Raw genomic sequence first — 21,000 nt, forward strand, 5'->3', positions numbered from 1 at the left:
GCCATGCAGATAGTTCCATCAAGGGCCTCACCTTGGGGGTTAGAACAGCTTTAGTATTTTTGTTGTACCTGGTGCTGCCATGTTGCCTGGCTTTAACTTTATAGACACTAAAGAAAAAACAAGTTTAGTATTTCGCTGAATACTAAATCCATCCCAATCCAAAATCAAATCTGATCCCTACTTGAGCAACGTAAACATTTCAGCATGGAAAAAACATGTACAGTACCTGTTGCAGGAGGCTGGCAATTTCTTTACGACAGGGATAATTCATTTCCTATTACTTTTTGCAATACAACTTCATCTGCTTCCAACTGGGAGATCCTGGCGAATTTCTAGATGCTTTGATGCTGAAAGTACGAAAATACTCTGAAAATATCTTTTTGAGATATTTTATTTTGCTTCAATCTATTTAATGTGTCCTATTTCATTCAACAAATGCCTATACTGATAGAGAGGAAAACACTGAAACAGCCACTTGGATGCTCTGTTCTCTTTTTAAAAATTGCACACTTTTTTGTGCATACCCCTATTTTTATGTTTCCATTTAATTTGTCTAAAGAAAATATTATCTTCTCTTTCCAACACTGTTACTATTTCAGCTGGCACTTTCATGGTTACATAGTTAAGTTGGGTCCATCAAGTTCAACCTTTCCAAGTGAACCCAGCACACACAAACCTATACTGACCTATCTATACACTCACATACATAAACCATATATACCAACATTAATACTAACTGTAGATTGTAGTATCACAATAGCCTTGGATACTATGCTTGTTCAAGAACTCATCCAGGCCCCTCTTATAGGCATTAACAGAATCTGCCATTACCACATCTCTAGGAAGGGCATTCCCCAACCTCACTGCCCTCACCGTGAAAAACCACCTACGCTGCTTCAAATAAAAGAACACCCCCCATCTGCCTATAATCCCCTCTAATGTACTTGTACAGAGTAATCATGTCCCCTCGCAAGCGTCTCTTTTCCAGAGATAACAACCCCAACCTCGACAGTCTAACCTCATAGCTTAAATCTTCCATCCCCTTTACCAGTTTAGTTGCAGTCTCTGCACTCTCTCCAGCTCATTAATATCCTTCTTAAGGACTGGAGCCCAAAACTGCACTGCATACTCAAGGTGAGTTACCCTTGTTACCCTTCCTTATTCCCTGGCTGTTTGTTCTAAACCCTTATCAGCAGTGTCTGAATCCTCTACAGACCAGTGACCAAGGGTACATGGTATGGAATTATTAGAGGCCAAAAGGGGACTATGTGAGCCATAACTTAACAGGAATAAGTCCCTGTGTAAGGCATTTTAATTTGCAAAGTTGTTGCTTAAGTTTACAGATTCTGGGGCCTAAAACTTGCCCAATGAAAAAAGACTTGGAAAGTAAAAGTGAGTGGTTGTATCATGAAAGTAAAAATGTTGCCGAAAAAAATAATAATGAAACTAAGAAGATCTGGCTAGAAGATCATTGCCTTTGAAACTGGTTGGCGTAGAGTTGTTTTTATTTTAGCAGCCTCCTTATGGATTGTTTGGCCCAGAGGGACACAGACCTGTGTATTTACTAGATGCTAAAGCTGTTGGAAAGCTGACAAGAACTTAGCTTAGATTAACAATAACACCCAATGCAAGTGGCAAATTGGTGCCATTAGTGTCATCCCTGGAGTGAAGAGATCAAATGCTTGAAGAAATCAACATGAAAAATATCTAATTCTAGTTCATGAGCTCAAAATTGAGACCAAAGAATGACATTTCTTGCCTTTTAAATCCTGTTATAAATAGGGGCATTTACAGAAAATAAAAGGCCAGAAAAAAATAGCGTGTTCCCACTTTAACTTATTAACAAGCACTTTTATTACACAGCACCTTAGACAACTGAAAGCGCACACCTTCAGATTAGATTCAAACAGCGCAAGATCAGGTCCTTGCTTCTCGCTTAATGAGATATTTCACTCTCTCCCAATACAATGCCGACATTCATCACAGCAAGTCATACAATTGTACAGATATTAAACAAGGCCTGTTAAATGTCACAGCAGTTCTACACAATGGTATTACAGGAATAATGTTACCAAAAGTCAATGCTGTCTATTTTAATCAGGAAACTATAGATTTGTTCTGTATTAGGCTGGGAAAAACTCCATTAAGCCATGTATTTAGGGGGTCACTGTTGTTTTTAAATGGATTAAAATAAATTTGTATTTTTTATAATTCTTTGGTGGTATTGGAGTTTGTAATTTAATTTCAGTTGTCTTACCCTCCTTTGATCACTAGGGGGAAGTCTCTATATACCACTTTACTTTATTATTTAACTTTATCTGTATTTTCTTGGATTTTCCTTTGAGTGTTAAAGTAAGTCAATAGGACCAAGATACAAAACCCTCGCTCCAAAAACAAGAGTTGTGATATAAAGGCAGATAACATCAGTCAGATCATTCAAACCTGTAAATATATTCATATAAATATTAATATTATTGTAATGTCTTATAAATAACGTTCATCTAACACTGGAGATGCCACACAATTGCCCCCAGAATAGGGCATGTGGCACACGTCCCAGCAGATGTAACTAACGCCTTTATATTAAACATTGCATGCAGCCCCCACATTATCTTCCTTACTATACATCCTTTAGTAATGCCCTGCTAACATATAGAAGGCATTATACCCCTATATTCAAGGCACTAATTTAAAGCAGCACCCCATTCTTTTAGATTATAATAATATTACTTACTTTAAAATCAATAAACAGCTTGATACACGTTATTATTACATAGCAATATCTAGCAATCAGACTGTGATTTGGCGGATCTGATTACGGCTTTTTTACACAGCATGATAAATAAACCCTTAGGGGCACATTTACTTACTCACGAACGGGCCGAATGTGTCCGATTGCGTTTTTTTTCGTAATGATCGGTATTTGGCGATTTTTCGGAAAATTGTTGCGACTTTTTCATTGCCATTCCAAATGTTGCGCAAAATCTGGCGATTTTTTCGTAGCGTTACTACTTGCGCGAAAAGTCGCGACTTTTTCGTAGCCTTCGCGCCGAGTACGAAAGATTCGGATTCATTCAAGCTTCAGTATGGTGACTTTTCTTGGGCCAGGTTGGAGCTGCAGGGTGCCATTGAGTCCTATGGGAGGCTTCCAAAATCATGCTAAGTCTGAAAGTTTCGCCCGCCGCTTACGAGCGCTCAATACGAAAAAGTCGCGACAAGATACGAGCGCATCGTAATGGCTACGAAAAACTCGCGTTTTTTCATGCAAATCGTATTGGTAACGAAAAAGTTGCGACAATTTCCGAAAAGTCGTAAAGGCGCCGAAAAAATCGCAAAAAATATGAAAAAGTCGCAAAATGTTCGTTTTCCAATCTGAATTTTCCCAATTCGGATTCGGATTCGTGGGTTAGTAAATGTGCCCCATAGTGTAGGTTTCTGAGTGGCAGCAGAAAGTTTGTTTTATTCACTCATTTATGTCAACTCACAACTAGGCCTGTGGCACAGGACATTGAGAGATTTCACAAAAGTGGTGATATTGAGACAAAATAAAAGTGGAGATAGATTTGTCGGATTTTCCACCTAATTCACAACCTTTTTTTATGAATTTGCCTTTAGCTGTAAGTAAATCTGTCGGTGCCATCAAACCCAGTCCCACAGCTACAGGAGCCTTGGGATTTTGCATTTCATATGCAATTTGTCATTTCACTTTGGGGGCATTTCCTGAGGGGTAATTTTAATTTGCCAGGGAAACTATACATCATTTTTTTCAGGACAAGCTGGGCTTTCAAATGTTTTCTATATTTCTGTGTAATGCCACTTCTGCAACAAGATTTAAGGGTCTAAACACCTTCTTCTCTAGCCCCTACTCACTACTGGGCAGCAGCAATCCGGCCCACACACCAACATACCCGGTGAATAGAGGTCCAACAGGACTAGGGCCCACTGGGTTTTTATCCAGTAACCTGTTGGGCCAGTCCAACCCTGTACCCCAATATCCCAGTTTGGGTGCCAGTGTGCATGTGCTGTTTGCTGATCCCCAAGATGGCTGCTGGGAACAGGTGGGGGCCAATGCTGTCAAGCAGCTCTGTAGTTCTGGACAAGCTATGGGGGCACAGATAATTTGGGGCAAATATCAGTGAAGTGATTAAAGAGGGGGCACTGCTGCTAAAACTAAACACTTGCCTGGGAGGCTTTACTTTTCCTTTAAATAAAAATGTTTACAATATATTCACACAAAATGTTCTTATTGTCTCATTGTTTAAGCTAAAACTAGCATAATCATGCAAATGTGAGGTAAAAACTTTTTATATATAAGATATAAATTAAACTTATTTTTTAATTAGTGTTTTACTTGTTTATAAAATGTTAATGAGACTTTTTGCATCTATTGTTCTAGGGTTAGACAGAAACTTGACCCCTAACAATAGTCTGCTAATCCCCATTAATATGTTAATGATCCCCCAATGGGACCCCTACCAGATGTGTTAGATGGAGACTGGGTGAAACGGAGACTGGGTGAAACAAAACAAAACAGAAGAGCTTAGAATTGGTCGTTTAAACGACAAATTCACAAAAGTGTCTGTAAACTGTTTTTTTTTTTTCACCAAAAACGGAAAAGTGGTGGTTGAGTCAGAATTTAGGCAGAATTCTGTTTGTGAATCTGGAGAAACTGTTTACCACCAGTTTTTTCCACCACTTTTACTCCAACAAAGGGCTATCTCCACTTTTGTGAATTCCCCCCATTGTCTTGGATGAGAATCTGCCACATGGAAGTCTTTTGTCTAATTCCCCCCTCCCTCAGAGCTCCACTCACCATTACTGGGTACCATTGTCGGACTGGAGTGCCAGGGGCCCACTGGGGCTGCCACTTGTTAGCCCCCCCCCACTTTCAGGCAGGCAGAAGGGGGGATTGCAAGCACACAGCTGGGGAGTGGGGGGACGTGTAGTTCAACAATATCATCTATAACAATCCTTCCCCATAGCGAAGGCCCATCCTTTAAAAGAGAGTTCAATGTACCCTGTGTTCTAACCTATCACTTGCTGGACTTGCCTGTATTACAGCCAAAATAGATGAAAATGGTGTGAGTTTATGAAGGTATCGGTATTGTTTGTGTGTGCATATGTGGTTGTGTATTAATTGTTCTTTATGCAAACCTAGATAAGTCAATTTAAGTAAGTGTTTAATATTCCAAAAATAAAAAAAGCACAGCCCTGGCTACATGTAGGTCTTTGCATGTCAGGTTCCACTCCTGCCTGTATAGGTTAGTAAAGAGTTAGTAAAAAAGTACAAGTTTATTTTAATCCATTAAAAAACAACAGTAACCCCTTACATGTGTTGCCAAACGCGTTTCATCCTTACCCAGCACTTAATCATAGGCTCCATGCAGAATTTAGTTGTTCTACCCCCCATTGATCAATAGGGGGGGTTTTCTCTATACCATTTAATGTAGTGTTTACTTTACACTAACTTTATTTCTTGGGTTTCCAATGTGCATTTAACTAGCTAAACAACATTTTTTTGTTTGCCTCCAAGTCAGAAATCTAAAAATAAGCTCCTACAGCCATTGGGTGCAACATCAAAGGGAGAGGTGAGCAACATGTTGCTTGTGAGCCACTGGTTGGGGATCACTGGTCTGCGGGTTCCAAATTAATCATATATAGCAGTGATCCCCAACCAGTGGCTCACAAGGAACATGTTGCTCCCCAACACCTTGGATGTTGCTCCCAATGGCCTCAAAGTAGGTGCTCATTTTTGTATTCCTAACTTGGGGGCAAGGTTTGGTTTCATGAAAACCAGATGTACTGCCAAACAGAACCTCATGTAGGCCACCAATCCACATAGGGGCTACCAAATAGCCAATCACAGCCATTTTTTGGAACCCTCATGAACATGTTTTCATGCTTGTGTTGCTCCCCAACTCTTTTTTCCATTTGAATGTGTCTCACAGATAAAAAAGGTTGGGAATCCCTGATATAGAGTATAGTTACTTAAGGTATGAAGCTAATTAAAAATACTCTTATATACATCAAGCAAATAAATAGCACATTAAGTCCACTTGATTAAAAGGTTTGCAGAGTTTAGTAGACCATCAGTAATACCAGAGAAAACAGTAAACTTAATAGGCAAAAATACAGCAGGACATGGAGAAACCACTGATATCACTGGTACAGAAACATTACAGACTCCAGCAGCAACTGGATTCCTTTATGTTCATGTAACATCCTTTATTTAAATAACACTGTTTGGTCTTCCTTTCTTTCATCTCAGTTCTTCTCAACTGCTTTCAGCCCCTCCAGATGAAAATGGAACACCTTTTGGTACATCTGTTCATTTCCATTTCTTCTAGCATTGGTCATGTTTATTATAAATCATATATACATTCCAAAAACCAAATTCTTGTCTTGCACCTATGAATCCATTGTTCCATATTTAGCTCTTTTAAGATGCATGAAGGTTAAAAGATGCTAGAAGTCATTTATTGGTGCCACAGAGGTAAGTACAAGAGCAATTAGCAGCACAAAACTGTACCCCTTAGGGCTTATTCAAGAAGTGCTTGCTCCCAGATTAAAAATCTGGCATGAAACACAGGCCCTGTCCTTACTGCCAGCCATAGGGTAGGTACAAGGCTCCATTGCTTCCTGTGCCTGTGCGCTATAATATGATGCAGCAACTAGGGGGTGGGTAGAGAGTGGGAAAGCCTACTTGCCTCCCGCAGGTTCTTGCACTCCTATTTTGGGACAAGGTGAAAAGTGTGGGAAAACATGGAGCTTTGCACCTATTTTATCAATTTATGCTCTGCCCTGGGAATAGTAAATGAGCTCTGCGATGTGCAGGTTTGGTATATGATTTTGATCTGTGCTATGCTATTAAAAACATTTTTGCAACTAAACCATTTTCTCCTTTGGAATCACCAGAGTCCCCTTCTCTTTGCTGTTAGAACAGAATGTGACAGTTAATATTTCCTGACACTTTCAAACCAACATTCTTTATCTACAGATCAAATGTTTTTTTTTCCTTTTTGGGTGGGAGGCAGTAAAAATCTTAAAGGAAAGGCTAATAAAGAGTTAATCTCAAGCTGCAGGCATACCTTCAGTTGTCTCAATAGTGCCCTTAAGTCTCCCGACATTTCTCCTGTTCAGATGATCAGAAGCCTTATAGGGAAAAAAACACTGAGCTGTGTAAAGAAAATTCCCATAATGCCTCACTCCTGCACCAAGACTAAGGCCCCAGTACATGCCCAGTTTGTAAGACTATGAGGAAGCTTCCTGCTGACTGGCTCAGATCACACATTCCTAAGGGGGGGGGAGTGAGTTCTTAGCATTCTTGAGGGGGGGGGGGCAGGAGAGGGGAGGGAGCTGCTCAGACTCTGGCACAGGAATTACAGAGACAAGGAAGGAGACAAGAAATCCTGTTTTTTTTTTATAGAGGACTCAATGCAGAGTTTCTGTGAGTGCTTATGGCTGTATTTGAATAGACCTTTCAGATAAAGTTTACTTAGTTTTTACCTTTCCTTCTCCTTTAATGTGCTTTTTCAAAATTACATTTTTTTTTACTTCACGTAAGAAAGTTACTTAAAACAAATTCTGCATTTCTATTAAATTCAGCAACTGCCCAAACCCTCAGTTCTCTGAATAAAGTGTGTTTTATCCTGTTAGTCATTAGAATTCCCTTCATTGAGTACATCGGATAATGAGCTTTTTGGATGAGTGGATATACACCATCATGCACAGGGACAGCTGTTTCTGAATTGAAATAGAGTATCTATAGAATGCATTTGTCTGTAAATATGTAAATAAAATGTCCCAGAAGGTCTCCAATATCGGCTTCTGAAGCTACAGAGAGTGTAACATGGCCTGAGAATAAGTGGGATGGATTGTTTCATGTGTGACAATCGCGTTAATGAAAGAATCGAGAATTCCAATAAAGATGTAAAACTGTTTTATTGATACAAATATACATATGAATAAAACCCTCGTAGCCCGTAATATAAATGAATATCTATTGTGTTTTCTTATTGTGTTTTCAAAACCATTTTTTTCTTTCTTTATTTACATAAGTTAACAACTTTATCTTTCAAAGTGATGTCATAAAAGCGAAATAAAAATGACGTAACACCGGACAGAGCCACATAATATACACAACTAATAATAACATCGCTTCTGTCAGTAATGATTTACTCAAATTCAAAGAGAGGTCCTGATTAATATTCTGTCACCTTTGTGCTTGGAGATAAGTGCAGGAACTGGATTATCCATATGTACAACTAAAGAAAGGAGACTTCCTACCAGAGGATGTGAAATTATATCCGAGCATCTAATATATATAGAGAAAAGGATTTTATATATATATTTACCATTTATACAAATCAAATTTCCATTAGTGTGCTCTGTTAATATAATTACAATGTGCAATTGCATACATAAAAAATCATATACTGATACTTTTGGATGAGTGTAGTATCGGTCACATGTAAGTCGACATGGACATATTATTTGCTACCTCAGTTGCAGTCACAATAATGCCTGTAGGTGATTTTACAATGTATTAAAGGATTAGCAACCTTTTTATATTAAGATCCCTTAAACAACTCTAACCAGCCCCTAAAATGACACACCTTTCTCCCTACATTGAGTCTGATGTCCTTTCTAAGATAGAAGCTAAAGATGCTCCTGAAACCTGTCACTGTGAAGCTCCACCCCCTTTAGTATACTAAGCCTTCCTTCCAGTGTGAATAGGAAGTAAAAGAGCTGCCTACTGCGCATGCCTGATTGATTTCCATTGGATCAGGAGGAAGAAAGCATGTACAGGAGATCACCTTCCCATTTAAAGGAGAAGGACACTTTACCCTAGATACGCTTCTATCTTAGAATCAATTCAATGTAAGGAGAGAGGTTTTTCATTTTGGGGGCTGTTTAGAGTCATTTTAGGTAAAATAATAGGTATACTTAAGATCTCTAGACCCACCTTGAAAATAAGATCCATATGAAAGGCATTCAGTAAAGGGCACACTGCACACAGGGCAGCTCGGCACAATGCTACTATTTCAAAGTATTAAAGAGGCAGCCAGTCACCTTAATCTGCATAACACACAAAGTTCTCATTGCTTAAGAAGACTCCAGCTCCTCACTTGTGGGTCTGATTTAAAACCAAGATCTAAGTTCTCCTCATTCCCCCCTCAGGGAATATTATCAACTAATATATAATATATAATAATATCTATGTTGCCAGAGCTTAGGTCTCCTTTGTCCAAATAATTTAGTGAAAACATTTAATTTGTATCCAATACATATCAACAGTGCAGCAGTTCTAATCAGGTGCCACATACACTAATAAAGAGCACTCTATGGGTACAACAATTTTGTCCATGCTGCAGTCAACCCTAGAAGTCTTTAATAGCCCCTCATGTAAGAGTGCTGCATCTGTACAGTCTACTCTTTGATTCAATTGGGATCGGCATTGGGACTTTATTTATCCAAAGTAGCATTATTCAGACTTTGGCAGAGAAATCTGCTTGAGGGAATCAGGAAGTAACAAAACATGTGTTTCCCAACATAGATGGTTGGTCCTTTTCTTGCCTTGTTTAACTTTTAGCACTCTCTATATATTAACTGCATCCTAGTTACCCGGTAGGGAACGTTACAATGCACTGCTGCTACAACTTCATGGACTCATTACATATATATTTATATAAAGTTCTGGGGTTTGACATCTTTGCCTACTGAAAGAGACTCTGCACTGCTGGAGCTATTGAAGGACCGCTGTGCAACTTTCAGGGTTAGGTGGGACATGGTTTTGTTGAGTGAAACAGAGAAATGCCAGACCTTTAGCCCTCCATCAGTTCTGAACTAAAACACCAAGAATTCCCAGGCAGCTGTTGGGTAAATGAGAATGCAGGGGCTTGTAGTTTAAAGAGTTAAATGGCTGGACGTTTGACAGGTCTGATATAGAACAATCACTTTGAACATATTCAAGTACAGGAACAAAATAAAAATTCTGGTTTAACAATGAGAAACAAGTTTTTGAGAACGCACATAAATGACGCTAAGAAACGCTGAACTTTAAAATAAACATATATCTAAACTGATATTATCTCTTTCTATATATTGGAATGATTATATAAAAACAAACTCTTTATCAACTTCCTCTCCCGAATCGCAGGATTTGCTTCGCTGCTGACCTTCTTTGCTTAAGGCCTTGGGTTTCTGCTCTGGACCCTCTGTTGGAGTTTGGCTCTGACCCTTTTTTGGCGATACTTCTGATGAGGAAGGTGGGCGCGCTGCTTTAGAAGACAAAATAAACAGTGGTTAAACTTTGTAAATTAATTGGAAAAAGCCTGAGGAAGCTCATAACTGAGTGAAACGCGTAGCACAATTCTAATTTATTTAACCACATTATAGTTATCTATTGCTTGAGAAGGAGAAAACGCTATTGTGTTCCACTGGAACACACACGATACTAACAAGGTGTGCTATCTTGGATGAAGGAGAGAGGAGGTGAAGTGTCGCAGGTGGGAGCGAGTAACATCATTACTGGTGGGAGAAAGTGAACAGGTGGAGACGGTCATTAATGCGAGTGAAAGCAAGCGGTGAAGTTTAAGCGAGTGCTGCAAAGAACGTGCTAAAACTGGGTGAGATTGTTCTGTTTTTTCATCCTTTATAAAATTTATGTTACACGGATATAACGACTGGGGGATGCCCCATAGTAGTCGTTGCTGTAGGCTGGAAGTAAAATTACCCTGTGGTGGTGGAAAACAAAAATATAAGTAACATCAATTAATTCACTAACTTGTGCAACTATATTGGCCACTAAAGACTGTGGTAATAATTCTTTGTTATATACAGCAGCACGGACACTTATAAGAGACATTGGTCTTTATAAAAATCTTGCTTGACTATATAAAGGGAATTAACTCTGCAAATTAAGAACTTTTCCCTCTCACCAACCCCCACCAGGATAATTGAAGTGGAACCTGCATAGAGAACACAATACCTCTCTCCTTAAGAGGAATATCCAGTTTTAGTGACTTTTTTTTTTTTCTTCTTCTTTTTCTCCTTTTTCTTGCTATTTAAGGTTTTTGAAATAAGGTTTTTTGTGTTTTTAAACAATCTAATACAGTGCATTTATGGTTTTAAATGGATGTAACTATATGTGGTTGTGGATAAGGTAGGCTGGCCAGCCAAGTTTTTAATTTGATTTTAATGTGATATATCAATACTAAATAAATGCTATATAACTTAGAACAACTGAGAATATACACAAGACAGAAATCATAGCAAATTCCTGGGGGAGGGGGCCGAGTGGGTTACAGGAGGAGAAGGAAATCTAAGTGATTAAGGAGATGCTGCAGCCTTACTATTAACCTCTGGACAACCAGTGTGGCAGGTATTGCAACTTTGCAATTGATTTTCATTATTTATTTTTATAATATTATTTGCCTTACTCTTTTGCCTCTTTCCAGCTCTCTAATGGTGTTTACTGAGCCCAACAGCTGAAAACTATTGCTCTGTGAGGCTACAATTTTATTGTTGCTTTTTATTCCCTATCTTTTATGCAGGCCCTCTTCCTATTCTTTTTCATACTTCTCATTCATCTGACTGCTTGGTTGCTAGGGTATATAAGACCCTAAATTAATTTAAAGGTGAACTGCTCCTTTAACTCTTCCACTGCTTGGTTGCTAGGGTATATAAGACCCTAGCAACCAGATAGGTACTGAAATACCAAACTGGAGAGCTGCTGAACAAAAAGCTAAATAAATATAAAACCATAAAAAAATAAAAAATAAAGACCAATTGCAAATTGTTTCAGAATATAAATGCCTATAGCACACTAAAAGTTAATTTGAAGGTGAACTGCCCCTTTAACTCTTTCACTTTGGGGTAATATAACAATAATAAATGTAATAATGCACAAGGTCTAATAACCCAAAACGAAAAGCCTGCAAAGCTAATATCTGATTGGTTGTTATGGGATATTAATGGGGTAATGCAATAAAGGTTTTAGACTTTGCAAACCTCATTACATTTCCAATACCTTATTTATGCCCAATGATCTTTCCTGAACTCCTAGCAAAGCCACATTAAATGATGGGAAATCCTATCCTGAGAAACATGATATATTTGGCTGGCACGTAGGAGATGTCTGCAGTTCAGCTTAATGAGCTGAACAGCAGAAAGATGAGGGGAGTATAGAACTGACAGATGTGGAAAGCTGCTCGCATTATGATCAGAATAAGAACATACCATTGCTGGAATCATGGGCTTGTTTGTTGCCATAGTAATGATTAAAGAATCACCAAAATATACAAGGAACAAGTTAGCATTCTGTAAAATCACAGTTACTAACTCAGTATTACAGCAGATGTTTCTGTACAGGGGTTCAGTATGAGAGGACTGCTATATAAATAAGCAATACTCTGATACAAGTAATCACTGCTGTGCTTAGTGCGACACCTACTGCTTGGAGAGGTGGAAACAGCAAATATTCAATCAAAGGAACTAAATGAGAGCAATTGCAAAAATAATTCATGTCACTGTGCAAATATCAACATTGCATTAAGATAATAAAAAAAAAAGATGCTTATGATTCAGTGTTTTTAAGCTAAATATGGGGATTTCATGAATACAAGACTTAATGATTAGCTACAGCCAAAGCTGCTGCCCTCATGGTTTGAAGCAACTGAACCTATCCCCTCACATTGAGCTGATACACAAGAGCTTGTGCTCTACACATTCACAGTTAAGTGCAAGTTGAACTCATTAGCTGATCAACAGTTTTGTTCCAATAGTCTTCAAATCCTGGTTCCCCAATAACATTGTCCCACTTCACGTATTTTGCTTTCTCTTCAAGCCTGGCAAGTAGTGGTTGGAATGGAGATTATGATGCTTTTTATGGGCTTCAGTACAAATGGAAATTATGGTGAACAGAAGTGTGCTGAGTCTTCAACTTAGTGCTAAGGGAGAATTAGCACTCTTACTGGGACAATTAAAAGGCCAGATGATTGCCCATGTCTGAACTGGGAATCAAAATGCCCTGGCATTTATAGTTTACAGAGGCCCAAACAGCCCTCCACCAGCCCTCCAGTGTATTTATCAACATTGGAGACAAACATCGCCGGTGATGTTGCCACTAGCAACCAATCAGATCTTTATTTTGTTTTCTAACTTGTAGGTGACCCTTTATATCTAATTGCTAACCTGTGATGTTGGTCCCCAATGTTAAAACTCAGCCCCTTTGTAAAATGTATAACGAAGCAGTAAAATTCTTAAAGGACATGTAAACCCTGCATACAAAAATTTGATCAGTGAACAGCCTCTTTGAAATCTTTCAATGACTGCCACACTGGTTGTCCAGAGGTTAATTGTAAGGCTGCAACATCTCCTTAATCACTTAGATTTCCTTCTCCTCCTGTAACCCACTCGCTTTGACTTCTGGCTTGTGTGCATGCTCATTTGTTCTAAACTCAGATTACTAATCACGCCCCCCAGTCTAGCAGCCAATGAAGAGACTGCATTGCTGGTTCCCATAGAAACTCAGCTCTAGCTGTCTGCTTCAATTTTTTTCTCCCAACCAACTCTCCTGAGCTCAGCTCAAACAAAGCAGAACTTTTATCAAAGACAGTTGTGCCTGTGTGAGCCTGTATTCTTGATGAAATGTATGCTGAATAAGGGTCTGTGTGTGTGTGTATGCTGTTTGCAGATTTAAATGTATCTGATTATGTATGAGAGGAAAAATGGCCACCGGGTGAAAGCTGCTATTTGCTTTAGGAAAATGTGATGGTGCTGGCAAGCGGAGGGGATATATGCAGTACAAATGATGCCATGCCCAACTGATATACATTGTAGGCAAATGTAGGCTTTACATGTCCTTTAATAAATTGGATGGTTTGACGTAGTTGGCCAGCTTGAAGTATATTGCAATATATAGACAAACAATCCCTTTTTTGCTTAAAGAGGAGGGCATTTTTAGCAGCTTAATGCAGAGGAGAATGTCCTATATATATTGATTATGGGTGAATGCAGAGGATCTCTTATCTCTGTCTGTATGAATTTTGTGGTCACAGCCTCATTGCACCCCTGCCCAATGGTCTGAAATGTAGTGGTGAGCACAACTTCCCCAATGTTCCTATCATTTAAAGCAACAGGTATGACACTGAACTTTACTTACATTAAATACTATAAATAACAGCTATTCATATTCTTTATGGGAAGTTCAGACAAATACTAAGTTAAATGCTTTCATTTCATATAAGCATGTTGTATTATAAAGAGGCTCTCTTGTCACACAGTTAAACTGCCAATGAAGGAAAAGGTGGATGTGTCTGTTCCTCATAGGCTAGGACAGTGCTGTCCAACTTCTGTTGTACCGAGGGCCGGAATTTTTCCGACCTACGTGGTGGAGGGCCGATAATGGAAGCCAGTTTTGACCACTCCCCTTTTTGAAACCGCACCCACTTGAAACCACACCCATGTTATCACATGACCATACCCATATTAATGGTTGTAGTACAGCAAAAACCCTACCCTGCCTGTGTGTGCCATACTCTGCCTGCCCTACCCTGCCTGCGCACCATACTTTCACTGTGTGTGCCATTCTTGGCTGGTTTGTGCCATACTTGGCCTGTGTGTGCCATACTCTGCCTGCCCTACCCTGCCTGTGTGTGCCATACTCTGCCTTCCCTACCCTGCCTGTGTGTGCCATACTCTGCCTTCCCTACCCTACCTGTGTGTGCCATACTCTGCCTTCCCTACCCTGCCTGTGTGTGCCATACTCTGCCTTCCCTACCCTGCCTGCGTGTGCCATACTTTCACTGTGTGTGCCAGTCTTGGCTGGTTTGTGCCAAACTTGGCCTGTGTGTGCCATACTCTGCCTGCCCTACTCTGCATGTGCGTGCCATACTCTGCCTTCCCTACCCTGCCTGTGTGTGCCATACTCTGCCTCTCCAACCCTACCTGTGTGTGCCATACTCTGCCTACCCTACCCTGCCTGTGTGTGCCATACTCTGCCTTCCCTATCCTGCCTGCGTGTGCCATACTTTCACTGTGTGTGCCATTCTTGGCTGGTTTGTGCCAAACTTGGCCTGTGTGTGCCATACTCTGCCTGCCCTACTCTGCCTGTGTGTGCCATACTCTGCCTTCCCTACCCTGCCTGCGTGTGCCATACTTTCACTGTGTGTGCCATTCTTGGCTGGTTTGTGCCAAACTTGGGCTGTGTGTGCCATACTCTGCCTGCCGTACTCTTCCTGTGTGTGCCATACTCTGCCTTCCCTACCCTGCCTGTGTGTGCCATACTCTGCTTGCCCTATGCTGCCTGTGTGTATGGCACACACAGGCAGCATACAGTGACACAATGCTGGCACTGCTCCTACAGTCTGCACAATAACTACATATTAAAAAACTTTTTAATTGCAGTACCACCTCAGTATATGTTCTTTTTGTAGTGTGCAGGGATTATTTGTGGGTTTCTACTCCTCCTGAGGTGTGAACAGGGGAACAATGGGGGTGATTACAGCCTGAGCCTGAGGTGTGAACACTGCAGGGGGTGAACAATGCAGAGATTAAAAGGTGTGAACAACACAGGGGATTACATATTTAAACAATACAGCCTGATTACAGCCTGAATCTGAGGTGAGAACCATGCAGGGGGGGGGGGGGGGGGGGCAGTTAATCACAGTACTGATACCATTCAAAGCTTACACAAGAGTAAGCCATCAAAGCAGCCAGACAGGTGGGGGGCCACACAGAGGGGGGTCGCGGGCCGCCAGTTGGACAGCACTGGGCTAGGAGATTAACAGAAATTCCAGCCTAGTATGAATTCAAAAGACTTGTATTCTTCATCTGATTAAATTCTACTGCAGGGTGCATGGACATTTAGAGAAATGCTGTCCAATGTTTCCCATATAGTGAACCATATTATCACTATACTACATGTTTAGACCAGAATGCAATAAAATGAGGTAAGAGGAGTCAAATCTGGCCCACATTCAAAGAACAGGCAACAACCCAAGCACAGTGCCAAGAGATTATGGAAAGCATACTCACTAGTGGAGTTCAGCTGTTTCTACTCACAGTATAAACATCTATAGAAGTAGCATGCACCTAAACAATACTGCAATGTCACCAGTGCTTCAAGTTCCATTATAAACTGCACATAAGTTAATATTTGGAATGATGAATATCATTGCTACCTCACCCTTTAAGCAATGATCATGCTAGTTCAAACTCTTCCCAAATGCTGGACACTACATATTTATGCTGCTTAACTGTAACCTCCCTGTGTTTACATTATAAACCAACCAAAGAGAATAGTTTGCTCTCCAAGTTATATTCTAACAGCTGCTCACTACTAAGCTAACTAAAATAAAATTAAAGACATCTTATCAATTCTCAAGTCCCATGTGTTTCTTGTCCCCCCTTTGCCTTTTTTACGACCACACCCAGACATACTTTTGTTTTATTATTTTTCTTGTCTGTATTACACAGTTATTGGCTTTTGGAAAATGATGCAGACTGCAGTTCAGTAGAGAACCAGACAACCACAAATTAGTGAAGTATATTTGTTCTATGCAAGAAACTGGTAATCTGATATTTGAATCTTGTTTACGTATTCTCATATTATACTGCAAATTCTAGCTCACCTTCCTCTAGCAACGGTTTCGCAGCAGCAGAAGTGCTCATCTGCCCATCTCTCTCCTTGTCTGACGGAACTCTCTTCAGCATTGGAGGGATAAGGGCTGATTTTGGGGAGCACAGCCCAGATGGGGATTCTGGTACATCATCTATAGAGATTCAAAGCAAATGAGAACAAAATATATCACACTGCCCTAAATCATAAAATCCTTGTTACTGTTGTAACAAAATGGATACCCTCTTCAAATTTAATTTGCTATCCTTTGGCTCTTTGGACTCCATCTGTATTCAGTGGGCAAAGCTCCACAATTTTTAATGTTCTGATATAATGGGGGTTATAATAAAAATTGTAAAAGATTATGAATGTGCAAACATGTGTGATGTAAAAATGTGCATTTCATATTGTTCAATTGAGAGTTATTACACTATGAATTTTACAATCTTTGTCCCAAAATAACAACTTTCCCAGTACAACATTTTCACATATTCCCCAACCTATAATATGCATAAAATGTTTCTTCTGGCAGATAAATTGCTAAATACTTTTGCAGATTCTCAAATCTCATATTAAATTAGTGTCAAAGAAACTTTGTTCCCATAAATATAATATTGTTATCATTCCTTTAACAGTTTTTATTACATTTCTCCATAAACTGGTTACTATAGAGGTTCTATGTGTGCCTCAAATTGACTATGAAGATCTTTGTGTACAGGCACAATCCTCTCTCTCTCTCTCTCTCTCTCTCTCTCTCTCTGCCATGTACCAAAGCAGCTACTGTCATTTTACTACAAGCTGTTATTGTTATAAAGAATTCCACACATTGTTGAAACAGACAATGTATTTGCAAAGAGTTTCACAATATTAATATCTAGTATAAATAAATCTAAAACAACTGGACTTGTTAAGTAATCATTGAAGACGTTTCACTACTCATCCGAGCAGCTTCTTCAGTTCAACTGACTGGTATGGGAAGTCCTCAGTATATGAACTCTTCCACTAATCCAGTCACAATGGTACACTGTAACTTTTCAGAGATGTGACACCTGAAACTCACAGAGGTGTGAATGCTTTGGAGTTACTTTGAAAGGATTACCAAAGTATCATACAACTCATCGAAACAGGTGTTACTTTTTAGAGTTGCATGAATGGATATGTGAAGAGTTCTGAAACTGCCAGAACAGCATTGTATGTAGCAGACAGATGGTGTCAAAGGCCCCTGCCTCTGTTTAGGGATGGTTTCTCCACTTTGACATGAAAAGCCTCTTTTACACCTCTTTCAAACCAGCGGTCTTCTTTGTCCAAAAAAAGACCACTTACTTACATTCAATGGAACTACAGTACACCAAGTCACTGGTTCAGGTATGTAGATGACACTTTGGTTAAAATCAGATCCAATGAAGTGGCGGCCTTTTTAGAACACATTAACTCAGTGGACAATAACATCAAGTTCACGAGGGAGGATGTCCATGAGAACAAACTTGCTTTTTTTTGGACTGCTTGATATCCATCCAAGAGGGGGGTAATTCCAAAACAGGAGTATACAGGAAACCCACTCATATGGATCAATATCTGTTGTTCGATTCCCACCATCCGCTGGAACACAAACTGGGAGTCATTAGAACTCTACACCACAGGGCGGAAAGTGTGACAACCGATACAACAGAGTCCAGGGACAAAAAATAAAAAACATCTCAGAGGAGCACTGAAAGCTTGTGGCTACCCAGACTGGGCCTTTGTCAAAACAACAGAAACTAAGCTCAACAGGAACACCAAAAGGAATAACCATCCTGAGACAGAGTAGGCGCAATATAGTCATCCCATATGTAGCAGGAGTTTCGGAGAAACTCAGGAGAATTTTCAACAAACACCACATCCCTGTGTATTTTATACCTAGCAACACACAGACAAAAACTTGAGAATCCATCCCAAAACAAAGGCGGGGGCCTTTAACACCATCTGTCTGCTACATACAAAGCTGTTCTAACATCTGTACCTCGGCAGTTCCAGAACTCTTCACATATCCATTCATGCAACTCTAACAAGTAACACCTGTTTCGATGAGTTGCATAATACTTTGGTAATCTTTTCAAAGTAACAAAGTAACAAAGCATTCACACCTCTGTGAGTTTCAGGTGTCCCCTCTCTGAAGAGTTTCAGTGCATCATTGTGATTGGATTAGTGGAAGAGTATATATGCTGAGAACTTCCCATACCAGTCAGTTGAACTGAAGAAGCTGCTCGGATGAGTAGTGAAACGTCTTCAACGATTACTTAAAAAGTCCAGTTGCTTTAGATTTATTTATACCAGATATACACACAGTTATGGGACCCATTTTCTGGAAACCCGTAATCCTGAAGGCTTAGAATTAAGTCCCATAGACTTTATTTTAATCAAATAAATAAAATATTTACAAATGATTACCTTTTTCTCTGTAATAATAAAACAGTCCCTTGTACTTGATCCCAACCAAGATATAATGAATACTTATTGGAGGCAAAACAATATTATTGGGTTTAATTTGTTTAAATAAACTTAAATTAAATTTAATACATTTAAATAATTCTTAGCAGACTTAAGTAATGGAGATCCAGATTACGGAAAAGATGCCTTATCGGGAAAACTCCAGGTCCTGAGCATTCTAACAGATCTTATACCTTTACAAACTACAAAATTAATTTCTACTAATGCTAACAACACTCTCTCTTTATGGAAAGGCCCATGCAAACAGAAGACTGGAATAGAGGATAGTACCCATAAATAAGATGCCACCGGTCTTCCAGGAGAGTATAAAATATCCTGTATTGATATAGTGAGTGTCCATACAAAATGAATGACTAAAGCACTGAACCAGTTCAACAAAAGTCAGACAAGGTCAGTGCATACATAATGTGTGTGGCAGCAGTTAACAGCAGGTGTGAAGTCAGGAGGGCCACATAGGATATGAATGGCAACATCAGATTAAATCAATTTAAGTGCTACTACAAATCCTTAGCAGAAGGTTCTGACCATTATTCAAACATCCATAGTTCTCTGTACATGTAATACATATATTCCTTTAGGGTCTGGGCATATATATTATATATATAGTTACATGTTACTAAGCCAGAAGCAATTGTTTACCAGTGCGAGAGCTGCTCCTGGGCTTCTGAGGTACAGAAGGACGTGCCGTCAGGGCGGGTTTTGTGGACTGAAGTGGTGGCTTTGGGCTGGTTGGAGTACTGGAAGAACTCTTGGACCTTACACTGCCATCTGGCTTCACTTCACTTTTCAAGTTTTTGTCTGCTGTTAAGGCAGCACATTCTCCTCTACCTAAAGGAAAGCGGCTCTCCGTGGAAGGCTGATGGAATTTGGGAACTGCAAAAATGGAAACCCAGTATCATTCCATTACAAACAAACATGCTGATAATTTACTGCAATGTGCATGCACTTTAGATTATATTTAAAAACAGAATTTATGCATTTAGTTAAATGAAACCCCTGCTAAAAACTAGTACAGACAAGAAAAATATGCTAAATGTTCAGTTTACAGCATTGGCCCATAAATAGTAGATACAGTTACTATGTTGGAAATAATGCCTTTGGCTAGATATACACACCAAAAACCAGTAGCTGCTAATATTTTAGTTTACATATGTAACCCCCCCCCCCCACACACACACACACAATTTTACCTGCTCCGCTCCCTTCTAGTTTTTCTGTTATAATCAGACCATCTGACACATCTTTGCTGCCAACATCGTTTCCTAATTTCTGTGTATAAAAAAAAATGACTTAGGATGCTACATTGCAAGGCATTTCAAAGTCACTGTACTGTTTTATTTCCTGAAGCACAAGTGTCTAATGTGCATTACAAGAACACATTATTGAATCTGATCAGTTCTAAATACTGCAGAAGAGAGAAGCCAGCACACCCTGTACCACAGAGGAGAAAGGACATAAACCAGTTGAGGAGGCCTCCAACAGTAATCTTACGCCTGGAGCACTTATATATAAATAGAGCTCACTTTAGTTTTAGGAACCTGATAAACTGTATATTCCATAATGGCAGGATGACATTATAAAAAATGCTTATTTAAGAAAAAAAAGCTTATGTTCTCTGTTGTAAGAAGAGCTCCTTCCTGGTTTCATACTGAGAATCAGGTAAAGATTCCATTAGCTTAGTGATAAAAAGGGAGTCTGGTGTCTCAGAGGAGAGTTTATGAACATTGTCAATGCAAGAGCAGGCACAGTGTTGGACTGAGATTGCAGTGACCCACCAGAAAACCCTGGACAATGGGCCCACTGTCAAAACTTGAATTCCTCCTCTCCTCCTTCAAACTCTATCATCCTAGTCTCTTTGCTCTACATACTATACTCTATTCTTCCATCCATCA

General features: G+C 39.5%; 1 protein-coding gene across 5 annotated transcripts in view; it reads right to left on the bottom strand.

The window, feature by feature from the left end:
- Nucleotides 1-7,922: 7,922 nt before the first annotated feature.
- Nucleotides 7,923-21,000, bottom strand: part of carmil1 (capping protein regulator and myosin 1 linker 1) — a 163,127-nt gene continuing 150,049 nt past the window's right edge. For 4 of the 5 annotated variants that reach the window (XM_031903487.1, XM_018094821.2, XM_031903489.1 and 1 more), the window contains 4 exons: nucleotides 20,299-20,377; nucleotides 19,748-19,981; nucleotides 16,635-16,775; nucleotides 7,923-10,280 (listed from right to left, as the gene is read on the bottom strand). In XM_031903487.1, coding sequence (XP_031759347.1) covers nucleotides 10,114-10,280; nucleotides 16,635-16,775; nucleotides 19,748-19,981; nucleotides 20,299-20,377 — 621 coding nt within the window. In that variant the 3' untranslated portion in view covers nucleotides 7,923-10,113. The remainder of the gene's footprint in view (nucleotides 10,281-16,634; nucleotides 16,776-19,747; nucleotides 19,982-20,298; nucleotides 20,378-21,000) is intronic. The other variant, XM_031903488.1, reaches the window with a different exon arrangement.

Source organism: Xenopus tropicalis, chromosome 6 (assembly GCF_000004195.4).
Source record: "Xenopus tropicalis strain Nigerian chromosome 6, UCB_Xtro_10.0, whole genome shotgun sequence".
In the NCBI taxonomy this organism is placed as follows: domain Eukaryota; kingdom Metazoa; phylum Chordata; class Amphibia; order Anura; family Pipidae; genus Xenopus; species Xenopus tropicalis.